Below are 22290 nucleotides of genomic sequence, written 5' to 3' on the forward strand. Positions count from 1 at the left end.
AAGAAATCATGTGTAATTTATTGAACATGACATATTTGAACCAGAGAAGATTCCGTACAATGTTATTGTAACAGAATGTAAACAATGTGTAATTTAAAAGAAATCATGTGTAATTTATTGAACATGACACATTTGAACCAGAGAAGATTCCGTACAATGTTATTGTAACAGAATGCAAACAATGTGCATTGTTCAAACAATTATATATACTTTATTGCGCTTTACACATTTGAACCAATGAAGATTCCGTACAATTTTATTGTAACAGAAGGTAAAAAGTGTGTAATGTTTCAAAAATTATATGTAATTTATTGCACTTTAAATATATTTTTTTCACATAACAGTAGCCTTGTATTCAAACTAAAGTTTTGTTATCTCCAACACATGATGAAATTTATTAAACAATACATATACTTTATAACATTTTTCATTGTAGTTTTTCATAAATGATACGTATTGTTGACAATTATTTACATTTTTGTTTTGTAGTTTAGCTGTTACTGATGGAAATTCTTACAGAATCATCCAACGTAGGGAAGAAGATAAAACTAAAGCATTTCGGTTCGCCCTTCAAAAGTATAGTATAAACACAGGACATGATTTCAAGTTTGTCAAGAATGATTTAAAGCGTGTAACTGCTGTTTGTTGAATGACTCAGATAGTTGACAAGATACTGCAGTGTACCTGTGTAAAAAATATAAAGTTATGGTATAAATAATGTGAACCATTGGATAAATTACGTTGTATGCATGACAAATGATGGTTTCCTCATAAATAACACATAATTTACGAACTTGTTTCATAATTTGTATTTGATGGGTGGTTATGTATGAGTAAAAACGAAAACAAATGTTGTTGTAATGTTCGTAAATAGTGCATAATTTATGAACATGTTTCATAATTTGTAAGGGATGTTTGGTTATGTATAAGTAAAAAACGAAAATTAAATGAGAGAAAGTGATATATACGTTATGTATGTTAATCCCCAAATCATGCTAAATTGATCCCAGAAAATATATTCTTTCCAAGTCTGAAAGTTAAGTGTGAGAAAGTGATATATACGTTATGTATATTAACACCCAAATCACGCTAAATTGATCCTAGAAAAATATACTCTTTCCAAATTTGAAAGTTAAGTGAGAGAAAGTGATATATACGTTACGTATATTAACCCGCTAAATTGATCTCAGAAAAATATACTCTTTCCAAATCTGAAAATTAAGTGAGAGAAAGTGATATATACGTTTTGTATATTAACCCGAAATCACGCTAAATTGATCCCAGAAAAATTCGGTCCTTGATTTGATTCGAGAAGAGGTTGTTTTGATGTGGTTTCTAAATCTGAAAGGATGAGAGAGAAAATCTGATTTGGAAAATACCCGTTATTCTTATTTAATACCCTAAATCACGCTTGAAACATGCCGTTTCAAAATCGATCCGACCCCATTTGAAAAAGAACTAAAAAACCCATTTTTTAGGAAGATTTGACTCTAAACCCTTTTTGAACATTATTTTGGACCTTATATCCATGGACCCGAGTTATTTTGTTACTATTTTTTCATGTCCAAAATATCCATGCCCATTAAAAGTCAATTTCTCTTTCAAGTTATCGTGAAATTTTAGGTTTATCTTCTTCCCCTTCCTCTTGGAGTAGGTTTAAGTTTGTCGTCACCATCTCCTTCTTCCACGTTCGTCATCGCCATCATCATATTCGTCGACATCTGAAAATTATTATTTTCTAGGCCTTCAACTTCTAAAATTTGATGAATAAGAATTACATTGTACTTGTTTCTGATATGATCAGTTTGAAGTTGATAAAAATGAGTAGCAGGAGAAATGAATTTGAGTTGTTGATGTTGATCATGATGATATTCATCATCTTAGATCTCACAATAGTTACAAACAATGTAAGTGATTGATGAGATTTGTTAAACAGAATACCAGATGATGAAGTTTGTTGTTCATGATGAATAGGAAGTTTAAGGAAAGAAGAACGATCAAAGAACCTCGAAGGTAGAGAAATACTGACTCGACGAGGAAGATCTAGATCTTAACTAGATGAAGGATCAATGATCGGTAACAGGTGGTGAAGAAGATGAAAAATCAATAGTACTTAGTACTTTGACTAAGGATTTGATCATTTCCATTAAAAATCTGATCGGAAGTGATTGGAAAAATTAGTTTTCACCTTTTGATCCACGATATTCTGTAGGGGCTTTATCATAATCCCAACATGCTTATTTCGCAGTGTGGAAAGTACCTAACTAAATATCACTTTTCTTACATCCATTTTCATTATCTTATAAAAATCTCATGTTCTTTGCCTCCATAATCAAACATCATGTTCTTGACCATCTTTTTCTGAATTTGCATTTTGCAAACTGTTTGGCGAGTTATGCAAACAGAGTTTGCAAGATCTGCACACTGGAGTTGCAAGATCTGCAAATTGAGTTTGCTGATCTATAATCTTAGTTGCAAGTTTTTTGCAAATAGAAAAATGTATTTTTTATAAAAATGTAATGGAAGTGAATCTTGTTAGAAAGATAGTGAAAATTCCTTTTTAAATATATAAATTTGATTGAAATTCGACATCTAATAAAAATTTATATGTATTTAAAGTTAAAAAAAATATAATTAAAGAATCTGTACATGGTTAAAATCACATCGTAAATTCTATTGGTTGGAGTATAATTTATAAGGTTCCATTAACCTAATTTGCAAAATGGAGTGGAATTTCTATCCTTATGGACGCTAGGCAACGTCAAACTACAAGGCCGCACACTAATAGATGACCTATTCTCTAGAGTTATAGCATAGTCTGGATTGGTCTGCACATATATCCGCCGTACTAGATATGTCCTTAAATATATGGCAACCAAAACAGCTAAACAAGGAAATCAACCCATGATAGACAAGAAAATATATAATGCTATCTCAGGAGCGAAACCCAGCGGAGTGCACCCACAAGACAACATACTTATCGACTGTTGCCTTTTCCAAATGGTAAATATAAAAATAATCAATCTTATCAATGACAGATTGTAAATTCATAGGTCTTAAAAGCAATTATGATTGAAAAATTCAAATATCTCATGTTTAATGGCAAGCTAAGAAAATGATGTCTCATAAAATATGCTTCTTCAACTCCCCACCAGTAATAGTAGGCTCTCTTTGTTAACCTTAAAGTCTGCCCCATAAAATATGACCTATTGTTGAATGAGAGAAAGAAGTGAGGAATCCTCTTTCCGAAGATCCCATTGGATTCCGGAAGCTCGTAGCATTGGTCCTGATACCTATAAGTGCGGACTTTTCTTCATCGGTTTTCCATGAGATGGGAAATGAAAACTATTAGCCTCCAAGTTATCAGTTGTCATCTGCACGCGCCTCTCTAAGTCTCACTGGTGTCTTGGAAGGATTCACCCTAAACAAAAACAAAGAAAAAGATGACATTATCCATGTTATAAGATTATCTATAAAAAAAATACAAAGTATATGTAATAAAAAAAGTAAAAAAAGAAAGAATAACAAAAATCAGATATTTCTCTCTCGACGGGCACTTTCTAATTATAAATAGTAAATCGCACTTTAATCCAACGTGTTAAATGTGTATTATTCGTAAAGTCGATCTTTGTCTCCTGAAATATATTAACAGAATGCTTTCGAGGAAATCTTTCAATAATTTTCAAATTTGAATTTGATCTTTAAAGATTTAGTTTGGTTTGTCTAAATATATATATATATATATATATATATATGTATGTATATATATGTGGGCGTGTGGGTGCGTCTTGGCAAGACTTTTCACTTGAGAAACGTATTCACATTTAGATTATGTTTGAGAAATCTTATAAAGGTGTGCTCTGTAAATATGTAATGAGACAATATATATACCGAATAGGGAGGCTTCCCAACACCAGACCACTGCAACCCAGAGCAACGATCGCACTTTGGACCTATTCAATCAAAGAAGGTATTAGTTAGTTCTCCTAGGGATAGTTATCCATTTGACCACTCCAAACAAACAATCTTAAGCTTCCAACCTAGTTTGGTTGTGTAATTCTAGCTTAGTAGAGAGTTTATTTGGCTAAATACATACAATCCCCTACTAAAATAAGTGAATTAGGCAATTATAATACTACATAACATTTGCGACGTTTAACTAAGGAGTGCAAATTGTATGTATTAATGTCTATGTATATACCAGGTGTTCACCGTGCTTCTAGGGAACAAATAATACTATTTTGAGTTTTACGTTAATGAATTACTGCACGAGGTCAAACAAAATCCTTCTATTCGTATAATCTACTTTGAGTGGAATAACGGAGCATGCAACTGTGTCGACATATCACATGGTCTTAAAGAGAAATAAGCTATTAGTATACCTCTTTATTGAGGGAGAGAGAGATTGAGTTAGTCGCCAAGAGAAGGGAAAGAAAAAGAAACTCGGAAGTTAAAAGTAAACCGACGAAATATTCCTTTAGATGGTAGTTTGGGAAGCTGGCCATCGTTGGATGTGGATATTGGTGAGTTGGTCATGGGAGGGGAAAATGAATTACGAAAGTTAACTAAAATAAAATTTCGTTATAGGTCCCAACTTTTGCCTCTAAATTCTTCACCGCCCCTCTTTTCTTTTACTCTAAGCTGTTGAAGCTAAGTTGATTAGAAAGTAGCTATAAGTTGAACATAGATAAGTCTAAACCGTCTATTGTCTTTTCTTAAATCAAATCAAAACGACTTGTTACGAGAAATAGAAAGTTCTGTCTATTTATTTTATACGTGCGTGAGTGAGATACTAATTTGCACTTATGTATATTATAAAACTTACTGAATAGAACTCAATAAAAGCGATGCTGGTTGGGTGGATGTTGTCTGCCAAAACCCTGATACTTGACACCTATGAATATGTCAACCAACAGAAACTTAGAGAAGTAATTAATGAAACCTAAGTAGAAATATTAAGTCTTTTAGGACATGCAGGACGAACCTGGCCACAGTATGCTTCGAAAAATCGCTGGAGCCCTGTCTCATCAATCTGGAAGCAAATAAAAATAACCAAGATACATATTGAGAATACTAGTTTACCTTAGGTGCCATAATATGGCGATACGTAATATTAGAATTCTAGATAACATGCGAAAATGTTAACCTCAACAATGAAATTAGGATGTACCTCTTTAGGAATGTTTGTACAATAAATTGTCCTAGCGCACATTGCGACCTCCTCAATTGACTGTAATGAAGTAATAAAATAAGAAACAACTTAATACAGTTCCAAACCTAAATTTCAGACAAACACGATAAGTATAATGTTCCAACCATTCAAAAGAGAGCAGTAAAGAAGAGGTATACTGTAACTCATACGCACCTTCGGAAGGTAGCTCGGGTTGACGGGCATAATAGCAGTCCTAGAAGGTAACACTCGGACATAATAGTGACCTATCAGGGTTCCGTTAAGACCCAAAGCTACCTTTGCACTTTCTGATAAACAAAAATTTAGTCTTTTTAAGGATAACATTCTGATATTTTGATTAAAAAAAAATGATTACAAAAATATGCCAAGTACATCAATATAAATGCAGCATTGGACTTACCTTCCTTACAGAATTCCACAAATCCAAAGCGGGAAGCTGAATTAGGATCACCACAAATACGACAGTCAACGATCTGTGGAATAAATATTGAAAATCATTAGACAAAACACTAATGTGAGACATGTTAATGAAGTTTGTGGTATTGAATGAAAGATCTACATCATTGTTTCCTTAAGATAATCTACACTCAAATGTTTTTCCATATTAAGACACAAAGGCAGAACTAAAATCTTGACGGTTAAAATCATAAGAAAGACATAATAGTAAAAGGCCATATGCGAAGGCGTAAAATTAAATGTGCGACACTATAAAGTACACGAGTTAATCAGTTCCTCTGGTAGTTCTTAGTTTGTACTTAAGCTTTCTGTGTACCTAAATCGCCAAAATCTTGCAAGGAGAAGATTAAGATCCAAGAAATGGATAGAGACTAGCTAGAAATTCCAATCTCAGAAGGCTATGAGCATGGAGAAGAAACAAATAAAGAGTCTATGAACATTTATTCTACAAAAATTGAAACAGGAAGGAGAGGTAAGAGTTGTTTAAGTTTCTTTATGGGAACTGGAAGGAGGATTGGGTGGGGTTTGGTAAAAAAAAGTTATCTTCGATAATGCAAATAAGAGGGATGAATAATAGAGACTTGAAACGTGTATGAGATACAATGTCCCTAAATTAGTATTTGCCCCTTCGATCGAGATTACTAGAAGGTTACAAGGCAAATTGCTTCCCAAGATATTATGACAAGCCATTGTGAAATGAGAGATGCTATATGTCCAACTGAAAGTTCTGAAATAGTGTCCAGATCCTATGTGGCAGTCTTGAGAATAAGGAGTAGCATTAAACACCACAATATCAATTCTCATCTTCAAGACTGCCACCTAAATTTGGACACTATTTCCAGACTTTTAATTGTACATCTATCATTTCTCTTGTGAAATTACACGTAGTCATTTGTGAAGATTTCACTTTAGGATCATAAGATCAAATTGAAAATGGCACAGGATTTTCGACGACACTTCTTTCTAAAATTTGCGAAGAACAGTTTTTAAATAAATATCTTTTCTCAAAAATATGTATCTTAATTTACATATATTTTTATCAAAAGATAGAACTATTAGTAATCAAAATCAAATTTAAATTATTATTTGAAAGTCAAAACATTAAAATTATTTTCATAAACTAATTTTAATTATAAATAGTCCAAAATTCCAATAGGGATTCCCCATATTTGGAATATATGTTACTTCATTTAGAAGTTAAATCGGTCTCTCTATTGAGAAGAGGGGAAGGAAAAATTCAAAGCCATCTCTAGAACTGCATCTCCACCCGGTTTCAGAGCTGAGGAGCGACAATGGGATTTGCTAGGGTAGCCACACTGATGGCCAGGTTTTGGGAATTAGAAATTAACTAGCCAGTAAAATTCGAAGCAGATTTGGAAGAGAATCTCAAATCAAGATTAGAAGACATATCACTAGATCAATATGTGGCACCGTGTTTTTTTTTTTTGTTAAGAATGTGTCACCGTGTTAGTAAGCTACCATTTGTTATGTAATACACAAGGGGTATACATCCTTGATATGCTACTTGAAGGGTGCTTCTAAAGGCACCTGACCAAACAGCTGTTAGCATCCATCTCTGTTGGCACCACGCCCAACCGCTCTATTCTCTGTTGGCACCACTCAAGTATGTAGGCACCGGTCCATTATCTGTTGACCCTAACCCCTCCATCCATCTCTCACAAAATCCATCCAAAATTTGGGATTTTAAACTTTCTCTCTCTAAGCTCTTAAAAAACCGAGTTTAAAACTTTTCTCCCCATATGCGTTCTGCTCAGTGCAGTAAACATTTTTAATTCGCCAAACTTGCTGGCACCAATTGAGCAGTGGGCAGGCTCTTGCTTATCAAGACGATTCAAAACTGTGCTTTTAAGTTGAATTTCAAAAGTTCACGGGAAAAGGAAGACTCTTGGCGGGAAAATTTCAACATCATTAAACTACGAACTCCTCGAGTAAGAACTGGAAACCCTAGTTAGTTTATTTTAGTTCATCTGCAATATAGCTAGAAGAAAGATCGGGAGAGAAGAAGAATTCTCTTTCTCTTTCTATCTCTCTGATATTTATAATTATTTTGCATCATTTTGATGTTATCTGACTGGTTTTCATATTTATTCATGCCTGGCAGTGGCAAGCGAAGGAACGGAAAGGGAGGAGGAAGTTTTTGATTCTTTAAATCTAAACCCTCAACTCTTTTTAAACGAGGTACTCAATTCAGTTGATGATACAGTCGATGGGGCTTTTGAGTTTTATGAACAGTAAGTTTTTCTCATTTAGTTAAAAAAAATTTCATTTTTCTTCTTGGAGGTTTTCTTTGATTTTTATCCCTAATTGAAACCCTTGTTTTTGTTTTTGTATTTCTTCTGGGATTCATACTGGTATATAGGAAGGCATCAGAGATTGTGAAAGAAGAATTGATTAAGATTCCTTTTTTGTTGGAAGAAGAAGATGGAAGAAGTAAACGAAGGTGAACGTCACCCACATTAAAAACTGGTGCTTATAGAGACCTCGAGTCAAAAATCATTGACTTGAGTCAACAATATTTTTGGATGCTAACAGCTGTTTGGTCAGGTGCCTTTAGAAGCACCCTTGAACTCGTTAACTCCTTTATCTTATAGTTATTTATGAAAACTATGTGTACACTAAGATTGAATATTCCGGTAAAATTACTAAATTAAGTATCCAAAAAGTCGGTATGATCAGTTATGCGATACCCAAACGAGTAAAGTTATAGTAAATCATGAAAAATCTAACTGATAATGTTATAGTAAACTTACCCCTCCAAAGAAAGAAAAAATGTAACTAAGGTAATTCTCAGTAACCTAGTTTCACAGGAAAAAAAAAACAGGCTCTTGTTAGTCCAATCATTCTCAAAATCATAATTGAATGAATAAATTTTAAAAAAGCTTCAAAGACAAACATAAGGCTTCTTTTCTTAGTTTACCTGTTGATCGAGATTACAAACATATACAGTTCTCTTCTTACACTCCATCTGATAAGCTCGACGAGATCTACTGTTGTATTTCCTTTGCTCCAGACCATAGTTCTGAGAAAAATCAGCGAAGTTAGTCATGAGAAATCTGAAAAGTACTATAATCAGATCAACCTTTGAAAAGAATTTTCTAGTATATCCGTTTTCATTATTGAATAACGGATTAAAATAGCCCTATCTAACAACATAACTAATAGAGCCATTTATACAATAGTTTTTTTTTTTAGAAAAACCCCAAAAATGATCTGATCCAAATATAAATCATAGATATTTCCACCAAAAATAATCTGATCCAAATATAAATCATAGATATTTCCACCAAAAAATAATTAGTATCATTTTAAAATCAAAATCAACTTTTCTATCGAGACAGAAGCGAAATCATGCAAATCTTGATGAACCACTAAAACTCCAAAATACTTTACTAGTAGAAGAAACCGAAAACATATCTATCTAAATTTACATAAATGATTAATATACAACGAAAAAATGAAAATGAAAATGATTTTTTTTTCGTAAACTCAAACAGGATATTAAAAAAAAACCTAGAGAATCATAAAACTTTCAATACCCTTGGATAATAGAAAAAGCCATTGCTCTGAAATATTGTTGGTAGTGGTGTGGAATGATGATAAAAAAGGGGTGGAATGGTGGTGAAATATTGTGGAGTAAGGACTCCATTATAAAAATAGTTATTTGAAGGAATGAATTCCTTAGCTCTAGGATTCAGCTGAAAAACAATAGAATTCTCAGTTGCCATCTAATATATAAATTACTATAAAACTTTGTCTGTCTTCAAATGAATGTTCTCTTTGAGATAGCTAGGGTTTATATAGATGTTATGATAGAAAAATAGAGTTGGGTTATGCATTTCTTGTGGGTAGGTTCAATGAATAAAGATCCATTCAACCCAAACTGGAAAATGATTGACAAATTAAGAAAAAAGAGAGACAAATGCAAACATTAAATGAAAAATAATATTAGGTTTTCAATTTTTAGAAATCATTGATTATGGGTTTTTGAGTTGTTCTTTTAGGATCTCCCTCTCTCTAATAACTTTCTCACTCTTATAAAGAGAAGAGTTGGCAAGTGTTCTACTTCTACTCAAGTATGAAGAAATTGGAATATTTTGAGGGTTGACTAGTAGCCGTTATACATGGTAAAGACCATTTAATGGGTTTGATTCATTATCTCTCTCTCTCCTATTTGTATTATTATTCCAAGTTTGATTTCCTTAAATGAAAAGGAGGCCTCCTTAGGACAAATGTTAAGTCATAAATATGTTACACTTTTAACTGGTAAAAATTCACTTCGGTGTAAGATTGTACAGATCTTAAAGATACATGATAGAAATTCCAAACTTATGCTTAAAATGTATGGAAGTCTTCACACACATGATTGTAAACTCCTAAATGAGTTAGGGTAAATAAATGGGCTATTAGACTATTAGTAATTGATTTAAATAAGAATATGTTGAAATGATTCTTAACATTTTTAACTTAAACAAATTTTTAACATTTACAGGCTAGCATTTAATAGCAAGTTAATTTGACATACACCCCTACTGTTTGGCGAGTCAAGTTCTGCAAACCGAGTTTGCAACATCCGCCAGTTTAGAGTTGTAATGTATTTGGAAATGGAAAAATACATTTTTTATAAAAATGAATTGAAAGTGAATCTTGTTAGGAAGATAATGAAAATCCTTCTTAATACATAAACATTTTGTTGAAATTCGACATCCAATGAAAGAAAAATGATTGGGAGACCCCCTGGTGCACTCTCTGTCATACTCCATAGCTGAGTTGGCTAATAAGACAAGAGATATTTTGGTCCTTCTACAGTCTCACAAAGATGTGAAAAGACCAAATTACCCATTATCCTATTAGGGAGAGTACACCATGGAGTGTACCAAGAAGTAGTGGTGGGAAAAAACCCGGAAAACCGCTACCCGATCCGTTCGACCGAGACAAAAAGTGTCCATTGGCACCCAATGGTCATAACGTTCAGTGCCTGACCAGCCCGGAGGAATTGGCGGACGATGACGATCAAATTTTGTGTCGAAGGACTGCCCGCTAACCAACTGATACGAGTGACTGAACAACCTGTCCTCGTTTTTAGAGGTTATAGACCGTCAAACTTTGTAGACATATGATGGGCGTGGAACTAAATTTGAATCATCAACATATTGTTCAAAGACGTACTTTGTCCTGGCCCTTGTAGTGTTAGCTAATGTATGTTATCGAAAATACGAGGGTATATCCAATGATTAACGCATGTTTTAATTATATCTTGCCAAATGATGATTAATTTTTTTTTTTATAATTACTTGTGTTTTCTTGGTTAAACATTTTCATTTGTAATTTGTAAATTATAATTTTGTTTGTGGTAATAAAAAAAAGTTATAAGTTTATGTACATTTTATTGGAAAGTCTGATCCGAGACCGTCCGGTGTCTGACTAGCCCAATAAAATAAATGGTCTTGGACGGTCAATAGACAAACAATTCTTGAAAGTTACCGCCCGAGACCCCGATTGAATAAGTGGTCACCAACAATTTATGTCTGAGTCGACCGATCCGATGAAGTTAGAGACCGGTATTGACCGACCTGGACCGATTCCAACCCCTACCAAGAAGTCCCCCTATAAGCGTTGGTAATAAAAATTGAACGTATTTAAAGTTTAAAGAAATAAAATTAAAGAATAAGTTACACGACTAAAACCCGTACCAAAATGCTATTGTTTGGAGTGTAATTTTAAGGTTCCTTTAACCTAAAATGTGAAAAGAAGTAGGATTTCTAACCTCAAGGACATAAGCAAACTAAGAAGGGTTATTTCCCAAATAGCCCCCAACTTTATGACCGGTTTCCTGCCTAGCCCTCTACTTTATCAAAAATACCCAGATGGCCCCTTTTTTCAGTTACCGTTATAACACCGTTAACTAGTCATCACCCTCTCTCCTTAATCTCATCACCTCTCTCTGCCACCTCACCTTCTTGCCACCTCATCTTCTTCACCGACGAAAGTCGTCGGCCGGAAAATTTTCCGACCGGAGACCTTTAAACATAAAAAAAACAATTTTTTTCTTTTCTCTCTCTCTAAACTTTTTTTTTCTTTCATCTCTCTCTCTAGAAAAGATCTAGAGAGAGAGAGAGGTATGTTCATCACGAACAGACCAGGGTATGTTCGTGATGAATCGACCTCTCTCTAGATCTGTTCTAGAGATAGAGAGAGGAATCTAGAGAGAGGAATGAAAAAAAATTTAGAGAGAGAGAGGAGAGAGGAAAAAAATTGTTTTTTTTAAGGTCGCCGGTGAAGACGATGAAGTGCCAGAGAGAGGTGATGAGATGGAGGAGAGAAGGTGATGACTAGTTAACGGTGTTATAACGGTAACTGAAAAAGGAGGCCATCTGGGTATTTTTGATAAAGTAGGGGGCTAGGCAGGAAATCGGTCACAAAGTTGGGGGCTATTTGGGGAATAACCCAACTAAGAAAGTGAAGAAGAAGCTTGTACTTGGGAGGTTTCGAAGCTCCAACCTCTCTACCACAAGGCAAACGTCAAACCACAAGGCCACACACAAATATATGTACCTATTCTCTAAAGTTATAGCCTGGGAGGCCCTGGGTTAGTCTTCACATAAATCAACCCTACTAGATATGTACTTAAATATATGGCAATTAAAAACATCTAAACAAGGAAATCAACGTAAGATAGACAACAGAAAATATAATGCTATCTCAGAACCAGAACCTAGCAGAGTGCGCCCACAAGACAACATACTTATCGACTTCTAGAGTTATAGCCTGGTTTGGTGTTCACATAAATCCACCCTACTAAATATCTCTTCAAATATATGATAATAAAAAACATCTAAATAAGGAAATTAACCCACAATAGACTCAGAACCGGAACCCAGCGGAGTGCACCCACAAGACAACATACATTTCGACGGTTGCTGTAACATCCCAAGATTTTTAAGTTTGATGAGGGACCATTCTGAACTCAGGCCAAGTTAAATACAGGGACTACATGTGCAATCAGGTCAGAGTCAGGGGGTATTTTGCAATGAGAACGAATTCAGGGACTGAACTGTGATTTCGGCTGGTTAAGGGAATAAACCAAACCAGACTAGTCGTTCGTGGTTTTGGTTCAAGAGGGGTCAGTGTATGTGAGAGATTTCGATGAAAGAGAGGATGTTTTGTGTGAAAAATCAAAAAGGAATGCTTGCTTTTGGCGAATTCCAACTTCTAGAAGTGATCCAAGCTAGGTTTATGGATTTTGGTAAGAATTATTAGTTCCTCTGTCTACAACCTAGTATTTCCATGATTTGAAGTATAATGGATCTTTTACTTCGTAATTGTAGGAATTTGAGAGGAATTATTGGAACTTATAAAGATACAAATCCAAGACAACTAAATTTAGGTAAGGATTGTAGTTTTTGATGATTTAATTTAGTTGTTAAAAAATTCTAGGGTTTAGTGATTATAATTTGGGGCTTCTGTTTTCTAAGGTTTAAAAGAGTGAGAATTTCATGTATTGTTAGTGCGATGTTTGACTTAAGAGTAATGGTTCAACCTAGAGAGGAAAACGAGTCCGAAATTAGCGAGTTGCACGGGCTTAAGGGTGTAATAGTGTACTGTTTGGGTCTGCACCACAAAATAGAGAGATCAAAAGCTTTTATAGTCTTCCACAAACTTGTAGCTCGTCTCGAGACGATTCCAGAATGGTATGGTAGTAGTCGTTTCGAGTTAGTATGAGGGAGTTATGACCGTTTGAGTGAGCAGTGCATGTTCGGGGGACTGTGTAATACAGTCTGTTGACGGGCATTTCTGTGATAATTGAATATCCGAATGAAGTTATACAAAAGAGATGAGTTGTAGCTTGGGATGTTAGCTTTCCGAATTGGTATGGATATGGTACATGTCGTTTCGATTTCGGATGAGTGAGTTATGGTGATTATAGTGCACACCACGCTGTTAGGAAAGTCAGATTCGCTGATGTTTGTATTTTTGCTATTTCGAGGACTGTACTCTATAAATTTGACCGAGACACTACTTAATGAAATGTGGGAAACTGAATTATCTTTCCAACGATGTATGGTATGATCGAAACGGGTCAGAGTTGGGTCGAGAATGAATCTAATGAATGAGTAGAGTCACTAGGGTTCTTCCGACGTTAATGCGAGTTAAGTCTTATTTGTATTTCTTTTTCTTATGGTTCTTTCGGAGTTATTTGTGTTGTGTTAAGATTCTTCTTGAAGAATCTAAGGTTTATCTTTGTCTAGGGTGTCGGAAGGAAAGCCAAAATGAGTTGGGGGCGAGATGCTCGAAGCAAAGCGGATGAGGACGGAGTCCTGAATCGCTAGGTTGGGATACCTCTTGTTTTCTTTTATACTATTGTCTAGATTCATCTTACAAGTAGGAGATATGCATGCATCATTATGTGTAGATGGTAGGTGATCATATATGCATGATTTAAACCCTTGATTTCAATGAAAGTTGTATCGTTGGTTTGGATTATTGATTATTGATGGGTTAACGATTTAGACTCTGATTTCGATGAGCTTTGTATTGTGAATGTTACTTTTTTGACGCGATGGTTTTGTATATACAAAATGTCTTACAAATGATTTCCAGAGAAATGGTTTTTAAAACGGATTGTGATAATCGATGTTTTGAAAACGTATTGATTTCGTATGCTGTATGTGATTGGTGAAGTGGACTGAGACGAGTCATGAGGGTCTTGGCAGTTGTAGTGCTCCACTCTCTGGCTAGGATTCTCGTTTAGGTTGGACTCTCGGGGCTCAGGGATTTGCTACCCTTGACCGCTCGACTGGACTGTAAGCTTGTTTGTTCTTACCCTCGGGGCTCAGGGGATGTACACCTCTGACCGCTCGACTGGTTTGGTGTTTGGGATCCCTCTGCACGTTCTGATATGACTCTTGGTTGTGCCACTTCTGTGTGTGATGAGATAAGTAATGTTTTAAAAAGCCTATCTCAGTCGAGGGCGTAATGGGCGAGTTCCGAATCTGCTGAGATTGTGGGTGAAGGATGTTTCACAAGAAAAGAGTATTATTTTGGCTGTTGACACAATAAATGTTTTTCCAAAACCAGAAGAAATAGTTGCATGCTAGGGTACCGATGAGAATATGCTTTTCGTCCCAACACGAATACTGGAGAGACGACCTGACTATTCGACTTCGGTGAAGCTAAAACGTATCCAGTTAAGCTAGATGTATATATTTATCACGAGGTTAGTTTTTCAATGATTGTGGAGTCGCCTAGTGGGAGAGGGGCTTACCTACCTAGGGGTAAGCCACTTTCTCGAGAGAATTTGAGTACCTTGGTTAGTGCCGGTATGGGACGGTACTAGCCAAAGTTCTATAGAATTCTCTGGGTAACTCCCTGTTAATTGAGAGGCATACCAAGGGTGGGCAGTTAAGTCTGCTATTATATGCTAGTATTAGGATTGATACATATTTATATGTGTGCATGTTTTACTCGAGAAAAGGTTTATCGCAGTTTTGTTTTGGGACTCCTCTACCAGTTTAACTCGTGTCGATGAGTTACTGACCCCCTACCAGTTGTTAGTGTGCAGGTTATAAGTTAGAATCATCTACAGTGGCAGGGCTAGCAGATGGATTGCAGTGGTTGTGGCGGGGTGCCACTTTGGTGTTATCTCTTTTCAGTTTGGTTTTCTTTAGTTTCAAGTTATATTTTATTTCACGAAGAACCATATAACATATATATGTATCACATAAGTTGTATAAGGATGTATAGATTTGTGCAGGATGAGTTAAGTGAGTTCTGGTGGTTCGGTTTTGAACTAGAGTCTGTTAGTTTAATTTTAGTTTTATTTTAGCTTCCGTTGTGTTTGTGTATGCGAATGTATGGTTTGCATGACAAGTTCTACAAGTGCGACCGATTCGATTTACAGAGGAGATGCTGCCGAATTTTCGATTCGTCTGTGAATTGCCGGGGTGTGCTCGTGCCTATTTATGGTGCATGGGGCGTCACAGTTGCCCTTTCGCATGGTAAATATAGGATAATCAATCTTATCAATGACAGATTGTAAATTCATAGGTCTTAAAAGAAATCAAGATTGAAAAATAGAAATATCTCATGTTTAGTGTCAAGCTAAAAAAAATGATGTCTCATGCTAGAAAAGAACAACAAAAGAAAGGGTCCATGGGTATAATACCCAAAATAATGTTCAAAAAAGGTTTATGATCCAATACTTTATGAAACAACTACCGTCCATGTAAAATCGCGGGATTTTTGATTTTCTGGGACTGAATCTGGAAAGTTTTATCAATGAGCGTGATTTGGAGGGTTTTTAAAGCGAAACACACTATAAACCAAAATCGAATTTTCTCTTTCTTCTAAACCGTTTTGGAAAGCAAATCTCTCCCGCAAATCGATTCAAAACAAAACCCTAACAAAAACGAAACACAATAACGATTGTAAAGGTAACATCATTTCTTCTTCTCCACTTTTCATTTTCTTTTGTTCAAGTTTATTCAGGTGAAAAGGTAAGCTTGTTCATTAAAACGAAACTTTTTTCAAAACGGTTCAAACTCGAACCATCATTATTTTCCGGTGAAATGTATATAGATCTGTTTTTGCATGTCTATTTTACTCTGTAATGAAGTTTGTTTCATCATTTTGGTAAAATTTTGTGTAGATTTTCAAGGGTTTTTTATTTTATGTTTTCTGTTTTGGGGGTTTATGGTTTATTTTGTTCCTTCGTTTTGTGAGATTAAACATAAAGTATGAGTTGTGTTTGATGGATAATAGTTCAATGATTTTGTAGATCGATAATCTCATCTTATACTTCATTTTTTTCTCAAAAACCCTAAAAGTTTTTATGAAACTCATACTTATTTTTGACATTTAGACCAATTTGTTTTAAGAAGTAGGAATAATTTATTAATAATAACATGAAATTTTGGGGGTTTAGGGTTTCTTATGTTCCATCGTTTTTCTGAGATGATACATAAAGTATGAGTTATGTTTGATAAATAATAGTTCTGTAGTTTTGTAAGTAGATTATCTCATCTTTTATTTCATTATTTTTCGAAAAACCTAAATGTTCTTATGAAACTTAGACTTCTGTTAGACATTTTGACCAATTTGTTTGAGAAATACGCATATTTCATTAAGAGTAACATCAAATTTTTTGTTTCGCAGGAGTTTCAAGATGGCACGGAAAACTAAAGGTACACCTAAAGTTTCGAAGGAATTAACACCTGTAAGAAAGAGTCATTTGAAGAGGAAAGCTGTTGTGGAAGAAGTAGTTGGAAAGAAGAAGTCGAAAACTAAAGAAACATCAATTACTGAGGTAATATGTTTGAAAAGTCTAATAAATTTCGAATACTGTATGCAAGAACTGATACAGTATGTATCATTTACAGATTAGTGTAATTAATTTGCGATACATTTGCAATAATTTATATAAATACATTATCTATGGCAAATTTGCATTTTGTTTATTATCAAATCAATACTGTTTTGTAAATTATACATAAACATCAAAATTAAAGGCTAAGGGAAGTGGGGGTTAGAACCGTGAATATTGTAGGCGAAGAAAAGATAATTCCTGATAAAAAGTCATCTACTCTATTCAGATATAGTCTAAGTAAACCCATAGAGTTGATCAATAGCTTCCATAGCTATATGACGGAAGAAATGAAGGAAGAGACTAGAAAGACTCCTTTCGATAAACTTTTTGATGCTATAGCAGATGGTATAATATTGAGGGAAAATTATACAACACGTCCAACTTGTGCAATTTTGGATGTTCTTAGTCGATACAAAAAATCGACAAAGAAATTTGTTATTGGGTGTGTTGAGATGGAATTCAAAGCCAAAGATGTATCTCTGTTGTTGGGAATGTCAATGGAGGGTGTCGAATATGAGGCTTTCCCAAAGAACAACGAGCTAGATCCTTTGAATTGTGCTTTTTTAACCAAGTATTTCAAGGAAACACTTGATGCATCCAGGAACAAGCATCAAGGTCTTTCTAGTGCTATTGTTGGAATTGCACTTCAAAAATGTGTGAGGAATGGTGAACCAGCAATTGTTCTAATCATGTTGTTATCGGCATGCTTCCTGTTTGCAACTTTGGCGGGTTTTACTATATTGTCAAGCATCTATCAGAACATCCAGTCGAGAAGGGCTATCCACCGGGTGTCGTCATGGCCAAGAGCCATACACTCATATATGATGGACAAGATCGACAAGCATCCAGAAGACCCAACCAAAGCATCTTGATGCTTGTTATTGTTGCCTGTGAGTTACAACCTAAACATAACTTAATTAAGAAAATGCATGTTATTTTCAATAAATAATGAGTTATTTACATATTTATTTTTTTAGTTCTGGGTGTGCATGCACACAAATCTGTACCAGAAGAATCCCCTGAATGCAACTAGATACCCAAGGTTCTTGAGGTGGTCGGTGGATGAATTTGTTCATGGGATGAAGAAAGATATAGCTGGATTGGAACCAGAGCAGGTATAAATGTTGAAACATTTGTTGTTCGTGAATGTACATTAAATTTTTGTTATTTTTAATCTTGTTTAAGTATTTATCTTTTAACGTAAATGATGTGTACTTTATGTAAAATACTGATACTGTGACACTTGATTGTATTCAATTAGTGAGATTGATCTAATTTTGTAACTTTGAATGCAGGTTAGTGAACATGTTGTCGAAGAGGTAAGTGAAGAAGAGAAAGAAATGTTGAACTTTACGGAAAAGGTAGTATTGGAATTACCTTTGGATGAACAGTTGAATAAGATGGAGATGATAGAACCTCTGACTAGAGAAGTGCATAGTCAGAGAGAAAAGTTGAAGAAAAAAGATAGTGAAATTGAAAGTTTGAGAAGGGAAGTATTAGAACTAAATAAACAACTAAATTTGGAGGAGAAAGCTGATGAAGTAATCAATGAGGAAGATAAGGAGGGAGATGGTGGAGATGATGGAAATAAAAATGAAGAAGAAGATAATGGTGGGGAGAGAGAGAATGAGTCTGATAAGAAGACTGATGGTGATGAAGATGATATTGATGGAGAACAGCAACAGGAAGGATAGTAAATTATAAATTGTTCACCGTAAATTTTTCATCGTTTAACATAAATTATACATACTTTATGTTATACAAAGTCTTATTCATGAAAATTACTTATACTTTATAAGTTTTTATGAATAATGTATATGAAATAATAGTGGGGTTATCTTTCATGTAAATAGTAATAAACTAAAAAAACATGATATCATGATTGCAGATCACGATGAAAATGTACCATGCACAACCATTGTGCTAGTGGAGACTGAGGAAGAGAGGAATTATAGATCCACTCCGAACTTTTCGTTGGGGATAGATGAAACAAATGCACATGACTTCTCCGACGTTGTTCTAGTTGCTAAATCATATACATATAAAGCAGAAAGTGATGCAAAAGATGATGATTTTGTGGAGACAACTCCTAGAACAGTGAAAAAGAAAAGAACAAAATCAAAAGCTGTGAAGGGTGGATCGGAGAAACCAGATGTTGCTGTTCAAACACCAGAACAAAATTCTCTAATTAAAAGGATCAAGGAATCTCCAAGAACTAGGAAACTCACTAAAAAAGCCGAGCCAAAAGAAAAGGCTGCAATGTCGAAAAAAGATGTGGTCAGCGTTGAAGATGTAGATAAAAAGGGAAAGGAAGCAGTAACAGAGGATGATGAAAAACTTAGTAACTGGAAAAAAAGTAAAGTATGGAAAAAAGTGAAAGAAGATGAAAAAGGGATGTTTGAGGAATTTAACCAAGGAGTAAAGACGAAGTAAATGAACAATTTAAATATAAGTTTGTTTTGCCGTAGTCTATTTTAAATTACATGTTGTGTGTGAAACATTATGATGTTTGTAACTGACTTTATGTCTTATTTATAATATAATATAAGTATCTATATAATAAAACAGGTTGAAAAATGCTGACTGGGACAAACCAGTAGATAAATCTAACCGCCCATTTTATTTGATCTTTAATATTAACCGTTAGATTTATCACCTTCTCATCAAAAAAAATTATTTGTTAACCTCATATTAATGCGTTTTGAAGGAGTAGAATAACTTCTCAACCTGTCCCTTAAGTTTTCTCAAATAAATTCGCTCTCTTTCCATCTTCTCAACTCCCTGTTAATCATCTTTAATTTTCTCCATTAATTGACTTTAGCTCTCTCAAAGAAACGGTTCCCCCCGTGTTTCCTTTCCATAACTCTTCCTCCACCTCTTCATTATCTTGGGGTTTTTCTCGATTCGGGGATCAGATTTTAGTGAAGTTCTTTAACAAACCTAAAAAACATAAAGGAAGGTGTTTTTTCTGTTTTTCTTGGGAGTTTAAGAAACAACAAAATGGTAATTTTCTTATGAATTGCAGGAACTTATTCTTTTGATGTTCAAAGTATACTTCTTGCTCACTAAGTGTATGGAGAAATGCTTCATTGAAGAAATTGCAGGAAGTTATTCTTTAATGTTCTTCTAGCTCACCAAGTGTATGTAGAGATGCTTCGTTGAAGTTATGTTAAGGCTTTTAATTACTTGGTCAGTTTTACATTCACATCTTGCTGATGTTTTATAACATTTTCTTGATGATTTCTTTTTCTTTTTTGCAGAGGTTGTGACTACTACATTTTCTTGATGAATTCTTCATCTTCAAGTCAGAACAACTTATCTCAGTCAAAAACTCTTAATGTCTTAGAGACGTGAGTTTATTGTTAACTTAGACACTCCAGAAATTATATAGATAGTCAGGATAATTTCTTTTGTTAATTTACTGTTAGTTTTGCTATATAGACAGTCCAAAAGCTAAACCATGAGTCCGCTTAACGGGTGTCCAGACTAGCCATTGTCTCAGATTGAGACGGGTACGTAAGCGATCTCTTCACGCTCTTTGTTCTATTTCCTTTTGGGTTTTCTATTTAGTATTAGGGAAAACATTAAATGTTTTGATTGATGTAGTTAGCTGGAGTTGTTGGTGTAGAAGTTACCGGAGAGTCTGATGTTTCATGTATTTTTTGTCATGATTAGATTCTTCTTATGTGTTTCTCTTATTGGGGTTGTGATTAGTAAATGAAGTTTTTTTTATTTCCACTAATAATCTTTCTCCATATTTCTGGTTTTAGGGTTTAAAAGAATCAAGGTGAGGACAGGTATGATTCTGATTTCTTTAGTCATGTTTCATAATTTAACTTGAAGTTTAGTGACTTGAACTCTCTCTGTCTCTATGCTTATGATTTCAGGTTTACTGGAACCTAAATTCTCTTTGTTCGTAATTTAAATAGAAATAGATTACAATCTAAATGTAGGTTTTCAATCGAATCCGTCCCATTTTTCTTCAGTTATTGTTAGTCATTGTTTCAATCGCATTTAAGTAACCCACTTAATGAAAATCAAAATAGTTATCCTGGTGTTTGATAAAATGCCTTAACTACAATGTGGAAATTAATAAGAAGATTGAAGATGAAAATAATAGTCAATTTTTTTTTGGAAATGACGAGAGGAGAATCCATTCAAGTCCTAAACATCTTCATTGTAAAAGATAAGTTGCACTCAAACTAAAAACCATAGATTTTGTTTTTTAATCTGTTGTACACATTTTTTTGTTTGTTTGAGCTATATGATGATAATGACCAGCTTCTTGCTGGATAGTTAAATGAATGTAGTTTTTAAAATGCCCAAGTATCTGTGTCTTGCAATATCACTCAAACACCATGATATAGGAAAAGAGTAGATGTTTATGTTTCAACTAATATAGCTCTACATTTTCTATCTATTTAGTTAGTAAGTTGATTAGTCTTTGGTTATCTTTGATTTTTATTTATTGTTACTTTGTTAGGACTTCAGATTTAGGATTGAGAGCATTATATTTATTTTATTTCCTTCGTTCAGTATGAATAAATGTGGTTTACCCTTTATCTTTATTTTCTGCACATATTCATCCCATCTACTTGATCGACTTACTAAGGGCAGGAGTGTGACTGAGCCAGCTAAAATTAATTTAACCATTAAAGAAAATAATGCAGTGTTAAGAAATATATTATGCCATGTACCGTAGTTGCATCTGTTTGTATTTTTGTTTGGTTGATCTTACACTTCATGCCTCAATACTCGAGTCTTTTCACATTGAAATAAGAGAGAGATTAATGAGAATGCGATACATGCCTTCAACATAGATTCTTACATTGATTATTATACTATTGCCATATGTTGTGCTGTGCTTATAACTGTCGTACAAAGCTGAAATCATTCTCTTATGTTATTTGTTTGGTTGGTGCAATTGGCTCAAAAGGTGGATTACGTTGCTTGGATAGATGTTTGTATTTTTTTTGCTGCTTTAATATTAAACTTCATGCCATATATTCTCAATTTTTGCGTAATTATTCATCCTCGAGTCATATTCACATTGATACAATGGAGAGATTAGCCAACAACCCTTGTCTCAAGTGGTAAGAGGTAAGTCTTCCAACTTAAAGGTCGAGGGTTCGAGGCACACGCTTACCAATTCAAAAAAAAAATACAATGGAGAGATTAACCCTTATGTTATTTGGTTGGTTGGTGCAATTGGGTCAAATGGTTGATTACGTTGTTTGTATATAGTGTTTGTATTTTTATC

The 22290-nt window shown here is 34.3% G+C and overlaps 1 protein-coding gene and 1 long non-coding RNA gene across 2 annotated transcripts in view; one reads left to right on the top strand and one right to left on the bottom strand.

Moving 5' to 3' along the window:
* Positions 1-611: 611 nt before the first annotated feature.
* On the bottom strand, positions 612-6337 carry LOC147548732 (polyadenylate-binding protein-interacting protein 8-like). Its single transcript, XM_086668108.1, has 8 exons — positions 6290-6337; positions 5592-5664; positions 5366-5478; positions 5171-5230; positions 4985-5032; positions 4826-4894; positions 3892-3953; positions 612-684 (listed from the first exon to the last, which is right to left on the bottom strand). Exons 1-8 carry the CDS (start codon positions 6335-6337, stop codon positions 612-614), a joined length of 546 nt encoding a protein of 181 aa, XP_086524234.1.
* Positions 6338-12768: 6431 nt separating this feature from the next.
* The window catches only part of LOC147548733 (uncharacterized), a 34357-nt gene continuing 24835 nt past the window's right edge, over positions 12769-22290 (top strand). Inside the window, exons 1-4 of the long non-coding RNA XR_015236570.1 lie at positions 12769-12911; positions 12994-13052; positions 13915-13995; positions 15214-15647. This is a non-coding gene — a long non-coding RNA (uncharacterized LOC147548733). The remainder of the gene's footprint in view (positions 12912-12993; positions 13053-13914; positions 13996-15213; positions 15648-22290) is intronic.

Source organism: Eschscholzia californica, unplaced genomic scaffold, assembly GCF_041429995.1.
Source record: "Eschscholzia californica isolate CP2 unplaced genomic scaffold, dmEscCali1.0.p SCAF_3, whole genome shotgun sequence".
In the NCBI taxonomy this organism is placed as follows: Eukaryota; Viridiplantae; Streptophyta; class Magnoliopsida; order Ranunculales; family Papaveraceae; genus Eschscholzia; species Eschscholzia californica.